The 22892-nt window shown below is 42.6% G+C and overlaps 1 protein-coding gene across 5 annotated transcripts; it reads left to right on the top strand.

The window, feature by feature from the left end:
* The first annotated feature begins 217 nt into the window (after window positions 1-217).
* Window positions 218-22476, top strand: LOC121595974 (nicotinate phosphoribosyltransferase). 5 transcript variants are annotated; one of them, XM_041920477.1, is made up of 12 exons: window positions 218-301; window positions 673-1616; window positions 5992-6162; window positions 6278-6404; window positions 6496-6579; window positions 6681-6808; window positions 14491-14631; window positions 14714-14885; window positions 15739-16404; window positions 19114-19379; window positions 19453-19862; window positions 19953-22476. In XM_041920477.1, exons 2-12 carry the CDS (start codon window positions 1511-1513, stop codon window positions 20028-20030), a joined length of 2349 nt encoding a protein of 782 aa, XP_041776411.1. In that variant the 5' UTR covers window positions 218-301; window positions 673-1510; the 3' UTR covers window positions 20031-22476. The 5 variants fall into 5 exon arrangements, with proteins under 5 accessions (XP_041776411.1, XP_041776412.1, XP_041776414.1 ...); XM_041920478.1 differs by having other exon boundaries at window positions 233-859; window positions 1218-1616; XM_041920479.1 differs by having other exon boundaries at window positions 244-301; window positions 1218-1616.
* Window positions 22477-22892: the final 416 nt, after the last annotated feature.

Raw genomic sequence — 22892 nt, 5'->3', positions numbered from 1 at the left:
GCGATTATCTCGCCTATCTGTCACATTTTATAACAGAATTGACAACTCAAGTCATACGCGATTTTTGCGGTACCGCGACGATCTCGGTTCGTCTATTTCCAGCCTTACGCCAAATAGAAGGAAGTTCCATTTATTGTTCAGAAATTCTACAGTCTCGGGATTAGTTTGACACCGCTGACCATATTTGTTATTTGGGAACGTATTTATTCTCCCACAAACAAACTCGCTCCTTGGGAACGGTTGTCCTTCAAAGTACCTTCATGAAAGAGCCGACTGCTGTTGCCGGAGTGCAGTAGTTTTTGTAAAGAAACTTACATCTAACGTATTACATCGAACAAATCAGCGTTCATCAACTCATCTACCCTGGGCACAGCTGTGATTTCGTGAAGTTTCCCCCCCAGGCACATTTACCGAAAGCGGTGCAAAAACACGGTCCACCACAGAAATCCTACCGCCTACCATCACAGTCTCGCCGTCGGGTGGGGTGGTGGGGAGGCGCTCACGCGCGCGTATATTTACGTCCAATCTGGCACCAACACTAGCGCATAACCGGTTGCCTGTCAGTGTGGTGTGCGTGTGCGCGCTGTGTTGTGTGGCGGGTTCTCTTGTAGCTTGCGGGAGAATCGCGTTTGCTTTGCTCATTCAAATCTATTCTACTTTTCCACCGCAAAGGTCGTGATTTCCTTTCCCGGAGCAGCAGCAGAAGTAATCATAGCAGTGTATGACCGTGAGCACAGACTTCGAGCACAGGTTCACGAATAGCCCGAGCAAGTCGTGTTTGTGCAACCTCACACACAGCTTCGTGTTTTTTGGCGGCAGCCGTGCACTTTTATCGTTGTGCTACTGTTTACATTTTAAGGTGATCCGTTGTAATCATTGTAATTTGTGAGTTACACATCAAATTGTGCGTGCGTGTGTGTGTGTGTGCGTGTGCGTGCTGAAGATAGTTTGTCTCAAAACCACACTCGACTCGTTTTAAAGTGGCCGTCCTTTCGACTCCGAACCACCCTCCTTCACCCCGCTTCACCCTTCCTTTGCGATGAGAGTGTGATAAAAATAAAGAACTAAAACACTCCGTGCATTAACATTGTTGCTAGAGACTAGAGACGGATGATCGTGGTGTTTGATTTACGCGTGTGTGAACAGAGCAATATCTTTAGACCGTGCGTAACCTTCCATTCTGCCTTCTCCTCCTTTCCCTTCCAACCCGAGTGCAGCACTGACACAAGATATTTCCTGTGAGAATAATCGGTCGTCGTCGTCGTTGTTGTGTCGTTCATCGTCACCGCGCGTAATCACTGTGTTGCTGAGGTCAAAGCGTCGTAATCGGTACACGGCTTGCGCCCTAATCTTGCCCGTGCGTGCGATACGGCCTACAGGTTCGACAACACAGTAGGCCGTTCGAACGCGGCTTGAAGAACAAAACGATAGTGTGAGATCGCGGTGTGTGCGTGTACGCAGGAGAAGCGGAAGCAGCAGCAAAAAAGCCGGAGAAAAGGAAGAAGAGAAGATGTCCTCGTTAAATCGCGAACTGTCCACGGACAGTGCGTTTGCCGCTGGCCGCAACAGTTGGAATCGCCACTATCATAACAGCGTCGTGCAGCCTCTGTTGACAGGTAAATACACGCGTGTGTGTGTGTTTGTGCGAGAGAAAGAGATGGAGATAGAAAAGTAACGAAAGAGAAAGAATAGTTTCTAATCACTTTGGGGGTTTTTTGTTGTTGTGTGTTTGTATGCGAACGCTAATTGCAATACAGCAGCCACTCGATTGATTACACACGAGATGATGAACTGCCAGCTGGCGTTGCACTTGCACCTATGCATTTTAATATGTAAGCGTTCCCCCACCCACTTTCCTATTGGCACGATCAGCTGTCAAACGGGTGGGGTGGGAGGGTCAGCTGTGTATATTTTGCCATCCAAACAGGCGGTGGAAAGCGCTCCATTCCGCCAGCCGATGTCGGGCGAAGGTTTTACTTTCGATTTCCGCCATTCATGAGAACGTACTCGCGTAGTAGTAGTAGAAGTAGTACGTGAACGAGCGAGTGGTGTGTGCGGTGTGCTATAATTTATTTGTGTGTGTCTCCCTCACTCTCGTGTGCACCCGTCCGCGTGTCCCCGACCTGGTGCTACGTGGACAGGACCTCGACCGAGTGATGGTTTTGTTTTGTTTTTTTTGGCACGAGATCCACATGCAATTTATGCAATTTGCACACACATTTCGCTTGCCGCCGGGTAATGCCGTTGTTTGTAAACAATTCAATCCTCTTTGCCTTTCGAGTGGGCGATCGAGGCGATTGATTGCCTTTGAAGCAAACATTTGTGCACTGAGAGATGTGGATTTACAGGAAATGGACAAATTGGATATAAATTGCCTTATACAGAAGATCATTTAAATACAAACAGGGATTTTTGAATGCCTTTGGGATGTTTCCAAAGTTTTCTGCACACGATTTACTGAGTGTTACTTAAAACTATGTGAAACATTTGTTATTAATCGTCAGTGACAAAAGCTAAAAATCTCCTGACGATTAGAAAAAAATTAAAGAAATTATTAATTCCCGAAAAATTAATTAATTTAAAACAATAATTTTCTTGGGAAACAACCAAAAAACCTTGGGAAACCTGTATGTTCATGTTTTGTTTGTAGACCGTTCAGTCTCTCGTCTTGAGTTTTGATAAAATTAACATCTAAACATCTTAACAGACCTTGTTCTTACTTCGTTTATTGTTGTTGTTGATTTCGTTCCGTGCATAATGAAGTCAAAATGATTATTAAATGATTTATTTTATTTTGTCTTGCGAAATTAGTTGTTTTAAGAAAAGAGTAAGAGAAAATCGCAGTTTGAAACAAATTGCATGTGGTATTCGTTCTTGCAATTTTTATGAATAATTCTTATGCACAAAAAAAGGAGGAAACCAATGTTTGCGTCTAAAACGTAAGCATTGCGTAACTTTAATGGATTTTGCAAAGTGATGCGATTAAAATGTATCATCTGTGGTATTTTTTATTGTTTTCTTTTTGTTGGACTGTTTTTGATTATGTGCAAAATGAGTCACAAAATAGCTTAATAATTTGGATATTTTTCTGTTTGTTGTATAGCATAAATTAACGTTCAGAGTACCCATCGATTGCTTCTTGCCACATACCACGACCAACAAATATGCATGTTGAAAAATGCTTAGCTACCACTATGCACAACAATACATAATCGTCTCTCAAAGCGAATAAATTTTTATTTGTGTGGCACTTATTGTAATTAATTTCTAGATATGCATACAAATGTTGCATATTTGCTTATTTCAACTTCTGAATGATTTCATCAGTCGAATCTTCAGACACTTGATGATGAAATTCTGTTTTGAAGATGAATTGTTCTAAAAATAAGGTTTTATCGATTTATATTATTGTTCTTGTAAGCTTAGCTTGTTTAATTAATGCTGCAGTGTAATCAGTGCTGAAAATACTGAAATTGAACGGATAACTTCTTGTCCTCAAAAGTGGGATTTTATTTAATATACTGTGATTAGAGTATACAAAGGGTCCAGAGTTTAGCATGAAGCACAAAGATAAATGTTGCCCAGGGGCTAACGTATCTATAAAAATAATAACAAGATTTCACATAAACAATATTTGTTTTCCTTATAAAAGAATATCATCTCGCACAACGAGGGAGCGAGGTTGTTGAAATCTCACATTTCCTAATATTTAAATCAATATCTACATTTCGGTTCAATTATTCAACCAGACTGGACAATCGGGCTAACAGTTTGGAACTTTTAAATACAATAATTAATTGACCAGCGTATGCACAAATTGGATTGCTGCATTAAATGTATTCAAATGTATTGAAGACGCTTCATGATGGACCATTATCCACAGGAAATTACCCTAGTGTGTGGTCGCTAAGTTTGCAAACAAAAGGTAAATCAGTTCATTAGCTTGATTTTTTTGATGGACCGTCTAATTGTTTAGCAGGCAAGAACCTAATCAAATTCATACAAAAACACACACACACACATAGCTGACCTCAAAGCCATTAATAATAGCTCTCCACGCCTTATGATTTCTCCTCCCTCTTGCGCGTTATCTTGCTTATCTTTCGTTGGGGTAGCACATATCCATCATCATAAAAGAGCAATAATTATCTTATAGTTGGTTACTCCGCTGCAACTGAACCTCTCGTCCGGTATTTGCATCCCACCGGCGCTGATAATACAGTGCGATAGTGTTCATATGTGGTTGTATTATTAAACACTGACCGATAAGAGGTGATGCAAGATGGAGCAACTACGCTCTGGCCCTAGCGCCCCTGGATGTGTTGCCCTTTGTTTCACTTGTCTTTTCTACCGTTGCCATACGGAATAACTGTCGGAACGTACACCATGGTACACAACGAACTGTCCCTGATACCAACATTGTTAGCTGTTTACAGCAAAACTAATCGTTATTTGTTTGTGATGCATTCTGGAACCACATTGCACAGTGCAAATGTAATTGTGCAATACAGCAAAGGGCGTTGATATTGCATCAGCTCTCGTTTCTTTCCCAGTCGTTCTTCACAATCGGTCAATGGACAATGGATGAACTTTTGTCTTCCTGGATGTGGCCCACGAGTCCTCGCATAAACATATATTTGCACACCTTTTTCTTTTTGGTTTGATTATTAAAGCCATCAATCAATGTAGTGGAAGAACCTAAGAGCAATTTCAGTAAAAAAAGGCTTCGGGAAATGTACTCAATTGCTCATCCAGCAAGGATCAATAACGCATATTCTGGCATTTATGTATGAAAATATGAATAAGTATACGAGAATGACGAAATAAAAAAAAGGAAATTAAGGTATTATGCTGAAGTATCAAACATGTCAATTTCGTTTATGTGTTTGGTATTATCCACTTTGACTGTTTTCGCACAAGGGACACATTCTTTGACGATATAGTTTTTATTTCAACAATATTTTTTCTGAACATTAGACATGAAGATATTAAGGAAAATCCCTAGTCTGGCAATGTTCGTTTGGTTTAATATAGCTTACAGCATAAAACATAAATGAAACGATTGGAAAGTAACTTCAAATTCTTTCAATAGGATTAAGGTTTTTCTGGATCACCTTAACATTGTTTACTTAGGCTGGAAAACGGTGTATTTGGCACTAATAGTTCTTATTAATAACTTGCCACAAAAGTGTGAAAATTAAAAAAAAATAGGAATCCCGGGGAAATTTAAAAGAATCTGAGACAAAATATTTTGTTGTAATTCGTTTCTGATATTGCACTACACTGTTTTCCGGGTCAGTTTCTAATGTGAACGGCATTATTCAACACCTTGCAAACTAGCTTTCTACCTAGCTTTACCTATTTTAAGTAGCTTTTTGAACCACGTCGTCAAATGAGTTTGACATCCACTGGCTTAGCCAGTGATCCTCCAATTATTGTTTTGTTGTTTTTTTGACAGTTTCTTCTGCTAAATGTACTAAATGGTCGGGCTTGAACTGATATCGATTGGATTTCGAATTAACATTCCTATGATTATGATCTTTGTCGTCTATCTGCATTGCATTCGATTATGTTTTCATTGCTTAATCTTTTCTTTCGTCATTTTCCTTAATTCGTATTACGTATTTCTTCACTGAATTGACTTGAAATACATATTAAAATATGAAAATATATGGCAAAATAAGGTATTAAATCTCTTCTACACATATTTGGCGTCACCGTCGTATGTATCTGCGCTAATTGCACAACATTAACAATACCAAGCGTTCTGTGTTCCAATATTCCAACTGGATTTAAACCCATAATTGTTACAGGTAAACCAACATGTTCAGAGTATAATGCAAACTATAGGATTACAATTAGGAATGTATTAATGTCAAAATCTTCCGAAACAACCTTCAAATTATCTTTCTTATCTCTTATTAATACCATTTTACATGCTTCGAATCGTGCCTAATGTTTCTTTCCGTTCTTTACGCTTCCCAATTCTAGATCTGTACCAAATAACGATGGCGTACGCTTACTGGAAGTCGGGCAAAATCGACGACCACGCCGTGTTCGATCTGTTCTTCCGCACGAACCCATTCCAAGGCGAGTTTACGATCTTTGCCGGGTTGGAAGAGTGTTTGAAATTTCTCGACAGTTTCCACTACTCCGAAACAGGTACGTGACATTGCGCTCGCCGATAAAAAACCGATGTGTCTGTGCGTGTGTGTTTTGCTAACCTGTTTTGCCTAATGCGCGTTCTCTCCCTTCTCTTCCACCCCTTTGGCTACAGACATTGAGTATTTGAAACATGCCCTGCCCCAAGGCATCGAGGACGAGTTTTTTGAGTATTTAAGCCAACTGACGGCGAAGGACGTCACGCTGTATGCAATAGAAGAGGGATCGGTCGCTTTCCCAAGGTAAGATTACGAGGGCGTTTCATATGCCAAATAGGTGGAATTTGATTATACAATCTATTGGTTGTGGCTTATCTTGCTTCTTTTCCCCCAGAGTTCCCCTGATAAAGGTGGCCGGGCCGCTAATTATAGTACAATTACTTGAAACAACACTGTTGACGCTGGTAAACTATGCGAGGTAAGCAGCAGCCGGCATGATGTTGCCGTGGCGTAACGCAATTCCTTCCCAGCTCAACACGCGTTTGTAATACATTTTATCAAAAACCTTTTTCTTTGCAGTTTAATGGCCACGAACGCCGCCCGGTATCGTATGGTCGCTGGGAAGCACATACACCTGCTGGAGTTTGGGCTGCGCCGTGCCCAGGGCCCGGACGGGGGCCTTTCCGCCTCCAAATACTCCTATATCGGTGAGCAAAAACGGACGATGATGATGTAATATAGCGGGCGTGTGAAACCAATTCATCGCCCCGATAGTATTTTGTACCCTAAAGCCCTTCCCCATTTTGTCCTGCTACTGCGATCGAAACAGGATCTTCCTTTAGCCCCCCCTCCGGGTGTTGCGGGTGGATTATGAGCCGACACGCGATCCCGGCGTGTCAAACCGACCTGCTTCTTTTGCTTGCCCATAAGAAGGGAGAGGAAGGCACAAAAGAAGAAAAGGGAAAGTGTTTATTGGGAAAAAGAAACGCTCTTCCCGGTTCAGCACGTTCCACTGGGGTCCTAAGCAAGCGGGGCGGTGGAGGACCCCCCAACGGGGGTGTCGTGTGTGCGCCCTTAAACGACGGACCGCGCGTTGTTGTACTGCATTTGCGCGCGTAACCTTGGCAGCATGTCAAAACACCGGAAGACTCGGGGCAGGCACATTGTGCATTATGCTGTTTCGCCTTATATTTCTCGCTACTCCATGCGAGGAAACTTCTATTCCGAAAGTTCGCCCCGCCAATCAAAAATACAACACACCGGTCCGAAGCCCTGAGGTCCGACAGTGTATCGCCAAGGTTTGTTTGGCTCGGTGACGACTTCGGGCTGATACTTTTTGATTGTTTGGTTGAATGTTTTGCTAGCCGAGATTTGGCGGCATAGGGCGTAGGGCGTATGAAACGGGGGGTCTAAACAAAGCACTACTATGAGAGGCTTGGCTTCTGTGTGTGCATATTGTGTTCTTTCCTCCCGTTGTCGTCGTCAAGCTGAGTTTTGATATTTGCCCACAGAACGGTACCAAAGTGACGACCTCTAAAAGGAGATTTGATCGGGTGTGCACCTCTCTCCCTTCCTCTCCCTCGTAGCGTTATGCATTACTCTGGACGCATTCAGACGTGCACAGTGTATATCGATCGTTTGAAGTCAATGTCAATGGTAAACGATCAGCGCTAACCTTGGTTGGTGGAAGTACGGGAAGTGCAATGTCAAAATCACGCGCCGCGGAAGCAGCATGCAATCACGACGGGCTGGGGGATCGGCACGAATCGGCACAAACTTCGTGTCAATCATGTCGATTTTTTAAAACAAAACAAAAACTGTTATTCTAAAAATATAAATTCTGCAATAATATCAAGTGACGGTGTCGCTTTTATGGTGCACCCTTCGTTAGGTGTCAACTGTCCTTGGGATCTTTGTGCTATAATGTTTTATAAAGACGCAGTACATATTCGTCTTCGTTGCGTAATTCAGACGATTTGTGTTTTACGCCAATTTTGTCTTCAAATTTTACACTTTATTCGGTCGCTTTTTGCGTGACATACAAGAAAGTGGATTAGGGCTAAGCTTAAGCTACATTTTACTTTACCTAAAATATCAGTATTTTAAATCAAACACGTATCGATCGATCAGCCTGTTCATGGCGAGCAGCCACACCAGAAACGAGAACACGCTGACGAAGAAATTTCGTATCCCCAGCGCAAACTGCTCCTTGATGCGGGCTTGGGCCGCCTGTTTAGCTCGCTCCTTTCGATTGCTTTCCATGATGGTTCTTTGCGTGTCGCGAATCACACCCATACAGTCACACTGTTCCCCCGTAGCAGCAGGAGGACTTTGCGGATGGTGCGATACATTGAGGCTCAGCTTGGCCCAAAGCAGCCGGGCCAGCGCGGGCGGTGGGATGAACCGATCGTACACGTCCGTGCGCACCAGAAACAGCAGCCCGATCAGCACTTTGTCCCTTACCTTTTGGCAGCCGTAAAACACAACGTAGCTGTCACCGTCGGTAGCGAGAACGCGTGCCCCACCGAACCGACGGTAGTGCCGGTACAGGTTCTTGTAGCTGTGCAGCTGCTGGTACAGCTCGGTGGCGGGATTTTCGCTGTACAGCGTAAACTGGTACAGCTCGGTAAAGTTCAGACAGTTGTAGTGGATCAGGACGAGCCCGCGCAGAGTCTCACTGTGCAGCCGGAGACAGCCGGCGAAGGGTGAAACACCCGGCGGTACGTGAAACATGGACAGGTAGCTCGGGTGCGGGTTGGTGTGCGCGTAAACGTACCACGTCTTGAGGTGGAAGAAGTTCCGATTAACGTCCCGGATGGGGGAGGGCAGCTGCAGCGATGGACAGTCGCTATGCTCGAGCTGATAGGAGCGGGCGGGTTTGATGGTGCTGCCGATCGAGAGAAGAAGCGTAACGAACGTCGCTTCGGTTGGTTTCATTTCAACTGGAGAATGGATGGGAAATAGATTCAATCAGTCACATCTCACAAGACGTTAGCAAAATAAAAGTGATGCTCTATACGTTACCGAAAACTGTTGGAACATGGCTTTAACTTGGTCATGTTTTCCGTTCGCTTCTGGAAAATGTTTGGGGATCAAACATTCTTGGAACTGGTGGAACAGGCGTTAATTAAGCTGCGTGTGGCTTCAACAGACACTTCGTCATACTAAAGGAAGGACGGCCGGCAAACTTACATTGCAAGCAGAACTACCAATCCAGTGAAAAGGGCGTGGGATTGTGTTTGTGTTTACACTTTCATTAAAATCTCATTATGCGTAGGAAATTTCGTACATTTTCGACACCCGTCAAAGGGCGTGCCCCGGTGTGGGTTGTATCGAATTTCGCAACCAGCCTTAATGCCCGAACGAAATGCTTTCCTTCGAAGGGAGGGTAACGATGCTCGGTTCAGTTGATTCGTTGTTGCTGGAGAATCAAGAAGCTCCTCATCCGTTTGTGAGTGGAAGAAGATCTCTGTGCCAGGTGAGAGATGGGAGCGCGTGTAGCAATGACGGTTATTCTACGCATAAATATGCTATGTTGTACTGGTTGCGGCGATTTTAGTGCTTGTCGTTTGATGCCGTACTTCTGTTTCCAGCCCTTTCTTGGCTTGGCCCAGGTGGTACAGTGCGTACCACCCAGCAACAGCGTTATGTGTACTGTAACCCTTCCGATGCACAGGCACGAGGATCAAATAAATCGTAACCACAAGGACTGGCAGTACCCACCCGACCGGCTAAAGGCAATTTGTCTGTTCTGCCAAAATGCCCCTTTGATGACACGCGATTTTATCGATGCACACAGCCTATGCGGCATCATAAATAGCACCGCTAGAGACCGGTGGCTTTGGGGTGGCCTCTGGGGATGGTTACGCGGTGATCGTAAATTGTTCGATCGAGCATGACAGTGTGTTTCGGCGCGCCAAGCACGCCGATTGTGAATTATTGTGCTGGCGGAAAAAAAAAGAGTTATGTCTGTCTGATGATAGCAAACCATGCTGCGCAATGAATATCCAAGGGTAATAATGATTAGGTAAAGTGGGCTGAATAGTGAGATCGATCAGTAGTGTGTTGGAATAGAGCACGTGTTTTAGTGCTATGTGGTTGAGGGTTTTTTTTTACATTTCGCCGAGTCTGATAAAATAAAATAATAAATTGATCTCGATGTTGCTTTGACTACAGTCCCGCACTGCAGTCTTCAAGTCGCAAGACATAATAACAAGTATATTGTACCAACATTCCTGTAATATACGCTTGATAGCTTAAGATTGGATGTCAATGAGCAAGATATTATGTCATTAATTATAGATTCTTCTCTGATGCTGTTGTATGCAGCAGAATTAGCAACAATCGAATAAAAGAACTATTCGTATTTTTTGTTTTTGAATTATAAGGGAATATGATGTTGGAATGTGTTAGTAGAGACCTTTCGTAGAAACATTTTCTCGCAGCTGCATATTCAAACGTAGATCTATGAAGTGATTGAACTGGCTTCAATTTACCTACTTTACAAATTACTTGTTTGCCGTAATTATTTCATTTAACATTATTCTTACGCAGTGAAGGCGTTACATAGTCTGGTGGTTGATAAAGACTTATTTAATTAATTTAAATGAAATGCGTACACCCTTGTTCAATGCTTTGAATTATATATCTAATCCATCGTAATTTTATACAAATTATTTAAAGTTATTATTTTCTGTATTTTAATATTTCAGCACGATTCTTGTAAGATGTTTTCTTATAATTCAGATTATTTCTTCGTATTAACGACGACTAATATTACTGACGAGGCTTACAAGTGTTGTGTAAAGTAGCTAATCTCAAGGAGCAGATAATGTATTGTTTTCCTGGCCATCATGGCCAGCCTACCGGAGCCCGGTGCTTCATGTTAGGTAAATCTGATTCAGATACATGAATGTTCTTTGAAATGTTTCAATGAATCTGAATCTCAAAGATTCATGAATCTCCAAAGATTCATAGTTCTCGATAGAATAAAGATACAGGTTATACACAGGTTTTGAGACTTCTTGACAAGTACCACGCAGCTGGATAGTAGTTTGTTTTGCTACGAGGATACGATCCGTGCGAGGTTTGAACCCACGACGGGTATGTTGTTAAGTCTTGCGAGTTGACCACTGTATCATAGGATCGTGCAAATTCAATATGTTATAAATCATACATCTGTTAAGATATCTGGAATCCCTGGAGATTTATGAATGTTAATTGATTCATGAATCCTTAGGATTCGATTCGAGATTCAAATCACTCATCGCTGAAGATTCTTATGAATAAATCTCAACGAAAGATCCACGAAACTCAACTTCTGGTGAGCATGATAGGTTTCAGTGAGATCTATAAAATTTATTTATAAAATATATGGCACCACACACATCATATCACTACTACTTTTTATGTTCTGACTGTGCTGACTAACGACTCACTCCTGTAGGATTCAACTCAGTCACTCTTTGTGTCGACTCACTTTTCTCGGAGTCTCACTTTTCTCGGATTGAAAATACTAACTCTAGTCCATATAGATACGTAATTCTAAGGGATGTAATCAAATCATTCTCTGCGCCGAATAGTAACTTACTTTTTTGGGATTCTATGGATACAGTGTGAATGAAATTCCAGTCATGAAAATAGAATAAAAAGCCGTGCCTTTGGTGGGTCTTGGGATGTGTCCGGATAGGAGTAAGATGGGATAACCTATATTATCCATCAGCGGAAGTTCACATTCCTTGTCATTGTAGAGTGAGTAACTCGGCGGGCTCAATGTAGCTCCGCAAGCTCATTGAAGCGCCCGAAGCTCCATGTAGCTCCATACGCTCTACATAGCTCCGTTAGCTCTAACATTGCGCTCAATGAGAGCCGAGAAACACTTTTTTTGCAGTAGCTTCTTTGTAGCTAATAAGTTTCGTAAATAAAACTACTTACGAGTCTGACCTTTACCACGTAGCTAGAACCAACTTTCCATGACAAACTCTTTTTTTATTCACAAATTGTCAACAATAATATTGAATTTTCTTTCGTATTGGATATTCTAGTAAAATGTAGCTAATAATTTATAATCAAATCTCATGCAATTTCTTTGTCCATCGTGACACGGTCGCATGACACGGTAGCTTATTCAAAACCCGTGCAAAAGTAGCAAAATAAATCATAATTTGGTTTGGACGATTGTGTTATGCGCGTTGCTGCTGCAATTAATTTATTATAACAACTGCTGATGATTCACGCTGCTTCGAATCCTAAAACTGAATGAACTATGATTTTTACTACCGCAATTAGTCATTGCGGGCCATTTTTTGGTAGTATTATTATAGAGGCTGCTGTAAGAAACAAAGAAACAAGGAGACACCAAAGAGACAAGGAACGATGTGCCCTGAAAATAAAATTCAGCAACACGCTTGTCATGCATTACTGCAGTAGAGGCTTCGGAGCTGAGCACGAAATGTTGTTAGAAAAATTAAACCTCCCCACGCACAAACAAAAGGGTATTCATACAGTAGCACTGTGGAAATAATGCAGTCAGAATGGAAAAGAAAAAGCTGCATATACTTTTTTGTTCGAAACGCTCGCAATGGAAAACCCAGAACCGTTTCGCAGGACTGTGTTTGGGGGGGTCGATTTAACGCTCAACGCGTTCCTGGGCGCGATTCCTTTCTCTGCTGTCGCCCCTCCCTTGGTGTGCTCTCTGGCTCGTGGCAAAGATTGATCAATAACATCACCATATAAACTAAACTGTTCCTGTTCGTTGGTAGCGATATGCCGTTTCGATCACAGCGAGGCGTTGGAAAGGAAGAGTGAATGTAGTACGGTGGCAGAAAGTGCTATACTATTCTTTAACTGCGTTTATTACAGACCGATTTGGAAAATGATGTTGCAATTTGCATGATGCGCTATCATCATGCGTAAAAATAATGAAATATACACAAACGAAAGGATCGCTTTTGTGCGGCAGTAAAATAGGGCGTAGGCATGATGACTTCGGGCTGTATAATTCTAGTCTAAGTGGAAGTGAATTACTGGGAATAGGAGCTGGAAAAAGAATGTGAAACAAAATTGGAGTGCATAAGACGAGAACAGTCGTCCTTTACGTTATTTGTATTCGTATATTTACGCGTTACGCCTGTGGATGTCTAACCCAAGCAGCATTCTGATTGCGCGCCTGTTTTAATCATTGTTGATGGGCAGATATTATTAAGGCTCGGGTACATTGTCCGTAATCGCTAGTTTAAATTCGATTTTCACTAGCGCATCTGGCGGCGACTGGCCGAAGCATTTTGCCAAACAATTTGCAGCCTCGCTTCAGAAAATATATTTTTTACCATGTTTTTTACTTAAACTGGGCTGGAAAAGCTTTGTCGATAGGTCGATACGTTTTGCACGCATTTCAGTCATTTTTGCGTCAAAAGTCGATAAAACCCATTTAATCTTGCGATCCGGCACGACCATTCCCTCGATGACCAAAAAAAGCTTCGGTAAGCCGCCGCCAGATGCGTTAGTGAAAATCTAAATTACCTTAGCGAGTTGTTGTGCCAAAGAAGAAGAAGACTCACATATGCAACTGTCCAAATCTGACGAAACCTTCGAATAGCTTCCACCAGTCGCCTCCAGATACGCTTAGTGAAAAACGAAATTATACTAGCGAGTAATGTACCGGTGCCTTTAAATACCATTTAAAGAGGTAAAAAATCTTCAGTCAGAATTCATCAATACTAATCTGAACAAATAGTTAATTTAGTGGCTTAAACATCTTGTGTAATAGCACTTAACGCTAAATTACACAAAAATCAGTTATATTTTAGCTGGAAATCGTTTTATTTTAGATTTACGGGACTTTCAGATATGTGGTCTGCATCAATGGGGTATCTCGGGAAGAACCTGTATATACTATATTTTGTTTATCGAAATGACTATCACTAGTTAGTTGCGTCGATGACAAAAGTACACTCAAAATGTAGCTTGGGAATTTTATTTGGCTAGTAGCGCTCCTCGAAGTAAACGGCTGTAGAGGGCTGTCCTCCACTTTTACCGTCTGACTCTTTGGGAGAAGGGAAACGACGGTGAAAGAGAGAGAGAGACAGAGAATGAGAGCAATAAAAACTATTTGTAAATGAGCCTAACACGCCACTTGCGGAAAGTTGTCAAGGAAAGAATTTGGGAAAAAAACCTCAAAAAGCGAAACTAGGTTAGTAACACAGATTCTTAATAAACTCGCCTGTTTCGACACACCCCCAACCGATCTTTGTTTTGTTCCTTCCAGCTGACAGTGGACCCTAATGGTGCCCTCCTACCCCGTTTTACTTAAATGAAACACCATTTATCATCTTACTTCATGTGTTTGTTTATTTTTATCAATTTTTTGCACCAACAATCCCTTTCCCAGGTGGGTTTGATGGTACATCGAACGTGTTGGCCGGCAAGCTGTTTAACATTCCAGTGAAAGGTACTCACGCACACGCCTACATTACTTCGTTCACCGGAATCGACGAGCTGAAGACGCGCGTACTGCAGCACAAGGAGGATGGTAAGGCACTATTTGCGCTTCAGGTTGTGTTGCGTCAGGATACTTCTTGCGCTCATGTCTTTCTTTCATGTCTTTGTTTTAGGCACGACCCGCGATTTGCTGGAGCTTGCGATGGAACATCGAGCCGCAATCGCGAGCGTGCTGGACGTTTCGACGGACGAGAGCAGCGAGGGCGAGCTAGCCGCGATGGTGTCGTTTGCGATCGCGTTCCCGGACGGGTTCATGGCCCTAGTCGACACGTACGATGTCAAGAGGTATTCCGCTTCTAGGCTCTACTCTCTCGGATGTTGTTTTCGTTTCTGCGTTTTTTTTTTTGGGTGTTACTTATCTCATTTCGTTGTTTCGTTCGGTTGTACTGTTATTCTTTCTACACCTTTTCTTTCTTTCTACTTCACGTGTATCTTGTTTTTCTATTGTTCTAAAAAAACGGTTTTGTTCTATTCGTTGTGTTTTCGTCCATTTGTTTCGTTGTTACGTTCGATGTGTCATTTGCGTCCTGAACTCTGGTTTGTGTAGGTTTAGTTTTCTTGTCCCGTATCCCACCACTTCGTTTCTCTGTCACTTGCGTGTGGCTCACTCCCCAAATTGACCGTGTAATTTGTGTCTGTAGGTAATGGAGCTAGATTTGATCATTCTGAATTGTTTGACAGTGGTTTCAATGGAAGTTGTTTGGAAGCGATTGTAGTAGGAAAATCTAAGACCAATATGTATAGATTTGTTTCTTTGTTAATTATTGCGCAGCTTTAGTTATTAGCAAAACCTGTACATTTATCCTCCGGGCATGGAGAGAGTGTGTGTAAAGGGGGGTGTTGTGGCGATCATTACCCTTTCTGCACGTTCCGAGAACGTGACTGTGTGTGTCTTTTTCCTCTGTGTTTATTGTCTGCCCGTCCTTAAACGCTCCAGCCTTAAGCTGTAAGCAACAACAACAAAAAAGTACATCTTCATCCAGTTCGCTCTGCTACTACTACTAGCTCATGCTTATAACAAAACCCCCTTTCCCCCATTATTCTTCCTCAATGTTGTTTCTATATATACAATCTCTCGTGCCCCCCCCCCCTACATCACCGATCGCGATTTCACGGGGTACCATCTTCATCAAACCAGCGATAAAGCTCTCGGTGAACCGACGGAGGAACTGTCCGATCCGCCCGATAGCGTTGTGTGCGATTCGCTCTGTGCCGGTCGGCTGCACGATCAGGACGCGGATGCAGGTTCGCTGCTGCCGGTGGGGTGTACCGCGCTGCCAGAGATACCGGAAGAGGAGTGCAACGGATGCTGCGCGGAGGAGCACGGTGAAGCACCCTGCACGCTGCATGATGATGTGGATGTGGAACCATCATCGGCAGGCGATGAGCAGGAGCAACAGGCTGAGGAGGAAGCAACTGAGTCGACTGAGCCAGCCGCGGCGGAAGAAACCTGTCCACCACCATCGATCACGGTGGAAGATGAAGACGAGGTGCCGGTGGGAGAGGGCGAACCAGGCAAAGGTGGAAGCGATGAAAATGGCAATGAAGACATTGAAGATCAAAATGTACGTAATGCAACGGAGCAGGAGCAGGAGGAGCAGGGCGAAGATGATGAGTCACATGAGAATCAGGTCGATGTACCAGAGGAGGAGATTGAGGAGCAGAAAGAAGAGGATGATAGCGGTGGCGATGGTGATGGTGGTGGTGGTGGTGGTGGTGGTGAGGATGAGATTATCCGTTGTGCAAACTGTGAAGCATTGAACACCATGATCCATCATCTCAAGTCCGTTGGAAAGTCCTTCAGGTAATGAATGGCACAAACGCAGAATGGCATTGTGATTCCCAGTGATAATGTCCACACACCACACAGCAACACACATACATCAATACACCCCCAGAGAATGCTAATGCGCGCCCTTTCGTCCATAATTCCATCGTCCAGTACCAACCACACTACACCACCAGCCCATTCTATTTCATCAAACTCGTTCTCACGCAGGACTCAGTATTTTAACGATCAGATTAACGTTTTTACGTGTGTGAGTGTGTTAATTTGGCCTTGATTTTGGTGTGAATGTGTGCGTGTGTGAGAGAGGCTCATTTTTGGACTGTTGAGACATTAACGATCCTACTCCCAAGTAACTAAACGATCGAGACTTGATCGAGCAGTTTGATTTTTGCATCCACCTGTCATTACTGTCATGAACTTCGCAGTCGCGCTCGAGAACCTTCAATTTACCTTAGTTGCAATGTACGTGCACAACACACACACATACACATATCGATTTTTTGCATGCATAAACGTTCTTACTCGGCCGTAATAGTTTGAACAAGGATTTAATTTTAGGGCGGAAGGTGCTCCCGTGTTTGAAGCTTGTCTTTTTGTCCTGTTTAGAATGTTTTGTTCTTTGTTTTTGTTTACTCGTTTTTGTGTTTAGTCGGTTTATTTTGTGTTAATGTTAGTGTTTTAGCGGGTTGTACTTAACACATTAACACAAAAGTTTTGTGCAGCGCACACTTTGCATGCAGCAGGGTGAGGGAATTTCTTGATATAATCGGCTCGCAACACATCAATGAAATTTGTATAACATAAGCCAACGTAATAATGTCATTTTGTGTCATCGTGTGTTAGTTTCGTGTTTTCTTTTCGTTCCTTTCGTTCTGCTCAAAATTCGTTTCCCAAGGGGAGGACCTACCTTTCGAAGGACTTTCCAACGAGACGTTGTCAGAGAAATTAGTGCAACTGTGAAAATAGTTTAGTGTTTAGCAAATTTGTGGTTTAATTGGACACACGTGTACGCAAAAAGATGTTACAAGTGATAATTTCGAAAAACAAAACTAAAACCACAACCAAAACTTCCATTGAATCCGCTCTGTCAGACAAAACAGACGTTTAGAGAAGTGTTTGCTATTATCGTGCTACTTCGTGAAGAAACAAACAAAAAACGCTCCTCCTCACCCCTATATTTGGCCACACCCATACTCTCTCTATCTTTCACGTTATTAAACTCTAAATCAAACATTCCACCCTGATTGATATAGTTCCATCGATCTTTTCTCGTCTTCGGTTTCCCGTTTTTTTCTAACATATTGTTTTCCATTTTTACTCTTACTTTTCACTGATTTGTTCTTTATTACAAATACTTCAAAATCAAAATTATTGTACATATACTTCCCCACAGTCCGAGAGAGCACTCTGCATGGCTTTGTGTCTGAATAATGGTTGTTGTATGTTGTATGTTGTTGTTTAGTGCTGGCAACGGCATCATTTCACAATTTATATGTGTTGGTGATCAGTGTATTTATATCTATGCTTAAATACCATCCTTTGTAATGCCAATCTATATCTATGCTTTTAAACCACTTTCCTTTCTGTTTTGTTTTGGCTTCTCTTATCTTCTCTTTTTTACAATTTCACGTGGGAAAATGGGTATTCCAATATGTTTTTATATAAGTTCTAAAGCATTTATAACATTTTAAGATAAGCATTTTACCAGATAGGTTTGAGTATTTTGAAGAAGTTGTCTTTAAAGTTAGAAGAATAAGTATTTTTTATTATATTTTTTTAAATTTAATAGTATACTTTTCACAATATTATCTTTTCTATTCTATTCTTCAATTTTCTCTTTGTTCATCTAATAGTGTTTTTGTTGTTGTGTTTCTTTATTTAATCTTTCTTTTCTTCCTTCATTTGCATTCGATTTCTGTTTCATTGCTTATTCTTTGCTGTTTTTGTGCGATATTTTCTCTTTTATATTACCGCCAACTTCCATAACACCTGCTCCCCTCCTACCCACCATCACAACAATACCATCCTTACTTAGCCGAACGTGCTGGCTTGAGCGTTCCCTTGCCGAGTTTAGTAGAGTAGCGTCACATCATATAGAACTGCTCAGCTATTACGACTTGACCCGCCACCATCACTTCCTGCCGAGGTTAGCATTAAAGAGCGGCTTAGTGAGTAGTAGTAGTAGTAGTAATAGTAGTAGTTCTATAGATGAAGAGCAAAACAAAATTTGCTATAAAATTCCCGTCCAATCTATCGTTCGTGGTTGGTTGTGGTTGTCTTCTGGCATGATGTGTGTAATTGGTAGATGCTTTTTAGATAGTGATTTTGTTTTAAAAATATCATTCATTCTAATCCCATATTTGTATTAGTCGTTCAGTGTTGTGCAAAACTAATTGTCGTACCTCATTGTGATCAATGTTCAACATATGCGCCATTCCTGCATAATTCCAGTAACTGGTATTTCGTTGTCATCTCACTACAAACGCTAGGCAGCTGGGCCTTTTTCTTATAAGAAACATTTTCTCTACATTTTTCCTTCCTATGATAAGCTGCTATCGCTAGGGTTTTTTGGAGTAATTGATCTCATGTCTAATACAAGATCTTTTTCATCTCACTTTTGCGGCGCCACCTTCCGACGGTGCGCTGCTGGTGGGTGTATTTTTTATTCCTTTTTTGTTCCTGCTCTGTCGAACAAACAAACACAACCACACTTGCGTGCCACAGGAGCGGTTTGCTGAACTTCTGTGCCGTAGCGCTGGGGCTGAACGATCAGGGCTACCGTGCGATCGGCATTCGCATCGATTCCGGCGATCTGGCGTACCTGAGCTGCCTGGCGCGCGAAACGTTCGAGCGCATCGCGGAGCGGTTCAAGCTGCCGTGGTTCAGCAAGCTGACGATCGTGGCATCGAACGACATCAACGAGGACACGATACTGAGCCTGAACGAGCAGGGCCACAAGATCGATTGCTTCGGCATCGGAACGCATCTGGGTAAGAGATCACTCTAATGCTTGCGGCTCTTTATGAACCGTGTTTACTAATTACACTGTTTTCGCTCTTTCAGTAACCTGCCAGCGGCAGCCGGCCCTCGGTTGCGTGTACAAGATGGTGGAGATTAACAACCAGCCCAGGATCAAGCTGAGCCAGGACGTGGGCAAGGTGACGATGCCGGGCAGCAAGAACGTGTTCCGGCTCTACGGAGCCGATGGGCACGCGCTGATCGATCTGCTGCAGCGGGTGGACGAAAACCCGCCCGAGGTCGGCCAGAAGGTGCTGTGTCGCCATCCGTTCCAGGAGTCGAAGCGGGCGTACGTCATTCCGACCCAGGTCGAACCACTGTACCGGGTGTACTGGGCCGAGGGACGGGTGGCCCAGGTGCTGCCCTCGCTTGAGGAGGTCCGGGAGCGGGTGCAGGCTTCGCTGCGCACGTTGCGCCAGGATCATAAGCGGACGCTGAATCCGACCCCTTACAAGGTACGTGGTGTGAGGGTTGTGCTGAATGGAGAGATCGATCTTACAAACACACACACACACACTAACACGCATTTCTACTACTGATGACAGGTGGCAGTAAGCGATAATCTGTACAACTTCATCCACGAGCTGTGGCTGCAGAATGCACCGATCGGCGAACTCTCATGATAAGTCGGTGGTCACGCGAGACGATGGAAATTGGAACTCTGGTTCACACACCACCACCACAACACACCTTGTAAAGGTGTGGTGCGCGTGTGTTGGCAGTTTGTTCTTCGATTTCAGCAAACAACATTGATGCAGTGTTGTGCGGTTTATGGTGTTTTTAAGTTATATGTTTCGTTTTTCTTTAGTTATTTTGTTTTTAAAATTCATCCCAAAACCAGTGGAAACTCCTTTCCGTGGTGCTGTTCCTGGAACAACTTTCACTCTTAAAAGCATCCGGCCCGTGGAAATGGCAGGGGAAAAAAGAACAGATATTCTCAAAACTAATCCCCTTTTACCAAGGGTGCTGTTAGGATCATCGCACAGATTGTTTGTGGGTGTGTGTTAGTGAGTGTATTTTGTGTGCAAAGTAGTGCAACGTTTGTCCGTAGATGAAGACAGTTTTTACCGGAGAAAACCACATTTCAATACATAAAACACATACTCGAACGACCGAATTTGTTGTTTGCGCCCCAGAAACGTGCAATTGTATGGTAGTGTAGTAGGCAATAGGGAGCTGAAAGTCTAGCAGGTACGATATACACTGTTGGTTGGTCTTTCTTCCCACTTGCCCGAGCCTGGTCAGCTCTCAAGCTGGATGACTGTGGCGTTCGTGGGTTACAAATTGTTATGATGCGCGCTAGATTAGTTAATGTAGTAGCTACACTCTTTCCAAGCCATAGGTTTGCATGAAAGCTTATTTTTAATCGAATAAAAACACGGCACCACAAACAAACAAACACAAGCCAGTTTTGAATCACAAACACACCTCTACGGGAACCTGCAATACGTTGTTAAAGCATACATATATATTTAAATATAATCATATTTTGACAGTCATTCCTTTTTGTCCAACACGATTCCATTCCCGACTCTGGAGCAGACTGGAGGATCAATAGTTGGATTAATAGTTTCTATTAACACAGAAGAGGTGTGACTAGTGAGAAAAGAGAGAACAAAAACACATAGCTCTCCAACATATTCACCCTAACAACAACTAAGCGCACTAAAAGGCATTTCTAACCCATAAAGCTCCTTAAAAGTCCACAAAAGCACATGTAGATTCGCATGGAAGGGAAACCATTGAACAGCGTACGTTACAATTTTGTACCTTCTTCCAATTAGCAAAAGCCCAAACAGGAATCCCAACAGGACAGGAACACTGGAAGTAAAACGATTTAAATTGGCCCCGCCCCATAATCGCACCCAGTGCGGCGCGATCGATATTATCGCTTCAGCGACCCAAAGGGAAGCGTCTTGTGATATTGATGGATTTGTTGTGTAGAGTGGGAAAGTTCGTGTGAGAGCGTTTAAACGATAAAATAGTAGAACTAACGTTACCAAGTAAATGTAAAATGGCAAGCAATTGGTTGCAAATTAAGAAAAGATTTCGAGAACAAGGATAAGAGGATGAACCGCTGTTTGTTATTTGTGTGTATCCGTATACGGTGCGATATTGAGTTTAGGAGATTGAATAACAATTTAAAAATGAATAAACACAGTACAGAACAAGCTATATAATGTATATGAGTAGATGTGGTGTATTCTATCTAGGGCGCAAAGGTGTGCCAGAACTCTTTGCTGCAGCAAACGATCACCGTGCCTTAAAAATGAGTTACACGATACACACATTTTGGTAGGATGTTTTGGCCACAGAGACACAATGCACAATTTGAAGAGAGTTATCATGTACACACACATAAACACACACCTAAACCTACCTTTGAGTGCTCTGAGTAAATACATTGCCAGAAATGTGATAGTCCGCCCCACGCAACACACTATAGTTTAGAAGAGAAAACGCAACAAAAAGGCAAACACACAGCAATAATGAATTACTCTTTTAAAAATAAGCTTTCATGGTATGAATTTCAATTACTCTGGTTTGAGCAAAGCAATACTTTGTACAGTGTATGAAGCCGGTAAAAGGCATTCCACTGTTGAAATGCAAAAAAAAAAGTCTAAAATATGCTAAACTTTGCAACTTTACACTCCTACATTGCACTGCTGCTGCACGATGAGATGATGCATTCCTTCGATTGGACAGTGGGGGCGAGCAACAGCAAACCAATCCCATGGAACATGTTCTCGTTCCTCAAACACATAACCAATATACACACACACTTTCTCTTGTACAAGCATCTTGGTACAAGAAAACATTTGAACGTTTCACTATCCTGGGGTAAAATGGGGCTGAAGAGAGTTGTTTTTCAACGCGACACTGATTTACTGTTCGAACACGTTTAGTGGTGTAGCTGTAAGCTACGAAATGAACACACAAACACACTGTAATAGTATGCAAACTGTTAAATTGTACGAATTAAGCACGCGCGGCTGGTAGCTTGTGACGAGGGATGATGGAATAAAATGTGTGTTGCTGCGGGGAAGAGTGTACCAGCAGGAAGGAGGAGGCGATCGGTATGGCTTAATAATGTGTGTGTGTTTTAGAAAGTTTTCTTTACTATGGAAAGAATTTATCTGGGTGCTTCATGGCTGTATAATTGGTTTAAGGAAGTAGTGAGTGGATCAGGACCTGGTTCGGAAGTATGTCAGCTGGGCTGGATCAATTTTCATCAAAGTCCTCAAAGTTTGTTTCCTATAAGATTATGTACATCGGTCAATACACCAATCAGGGAACCAAGAACTCATGGATTCTTTTGGTAAAGAGATCTAACGGAAAAAAGCCACTTATACTCTCTACAATTCACTTATATTATCAAATCCATGATTTCAAATGTAGGTACTTTGATACTTTTGGATTCGTATTGAGGTTCACGCCCTGCTCCAATTGCTCTTTCTCCTCGCTGGTCTCAGCGTCCATGGCGT

This window comes from Anopheles merus, chromosome 3R, assembly GCF_017562075.2.
Source record: "Anopheles merus strain MAF chromosome 3R, AmerM5.1, whole genome shotgun sequence".
NCBI lineage: Eukaryota > Metazoa > Arthropoda > Insecta > Diptera > Culicidae > Anopheles > Anopheles merus.
This window is presented reverse-complemented; position numbering and strand designations above follow the sequence as displayed.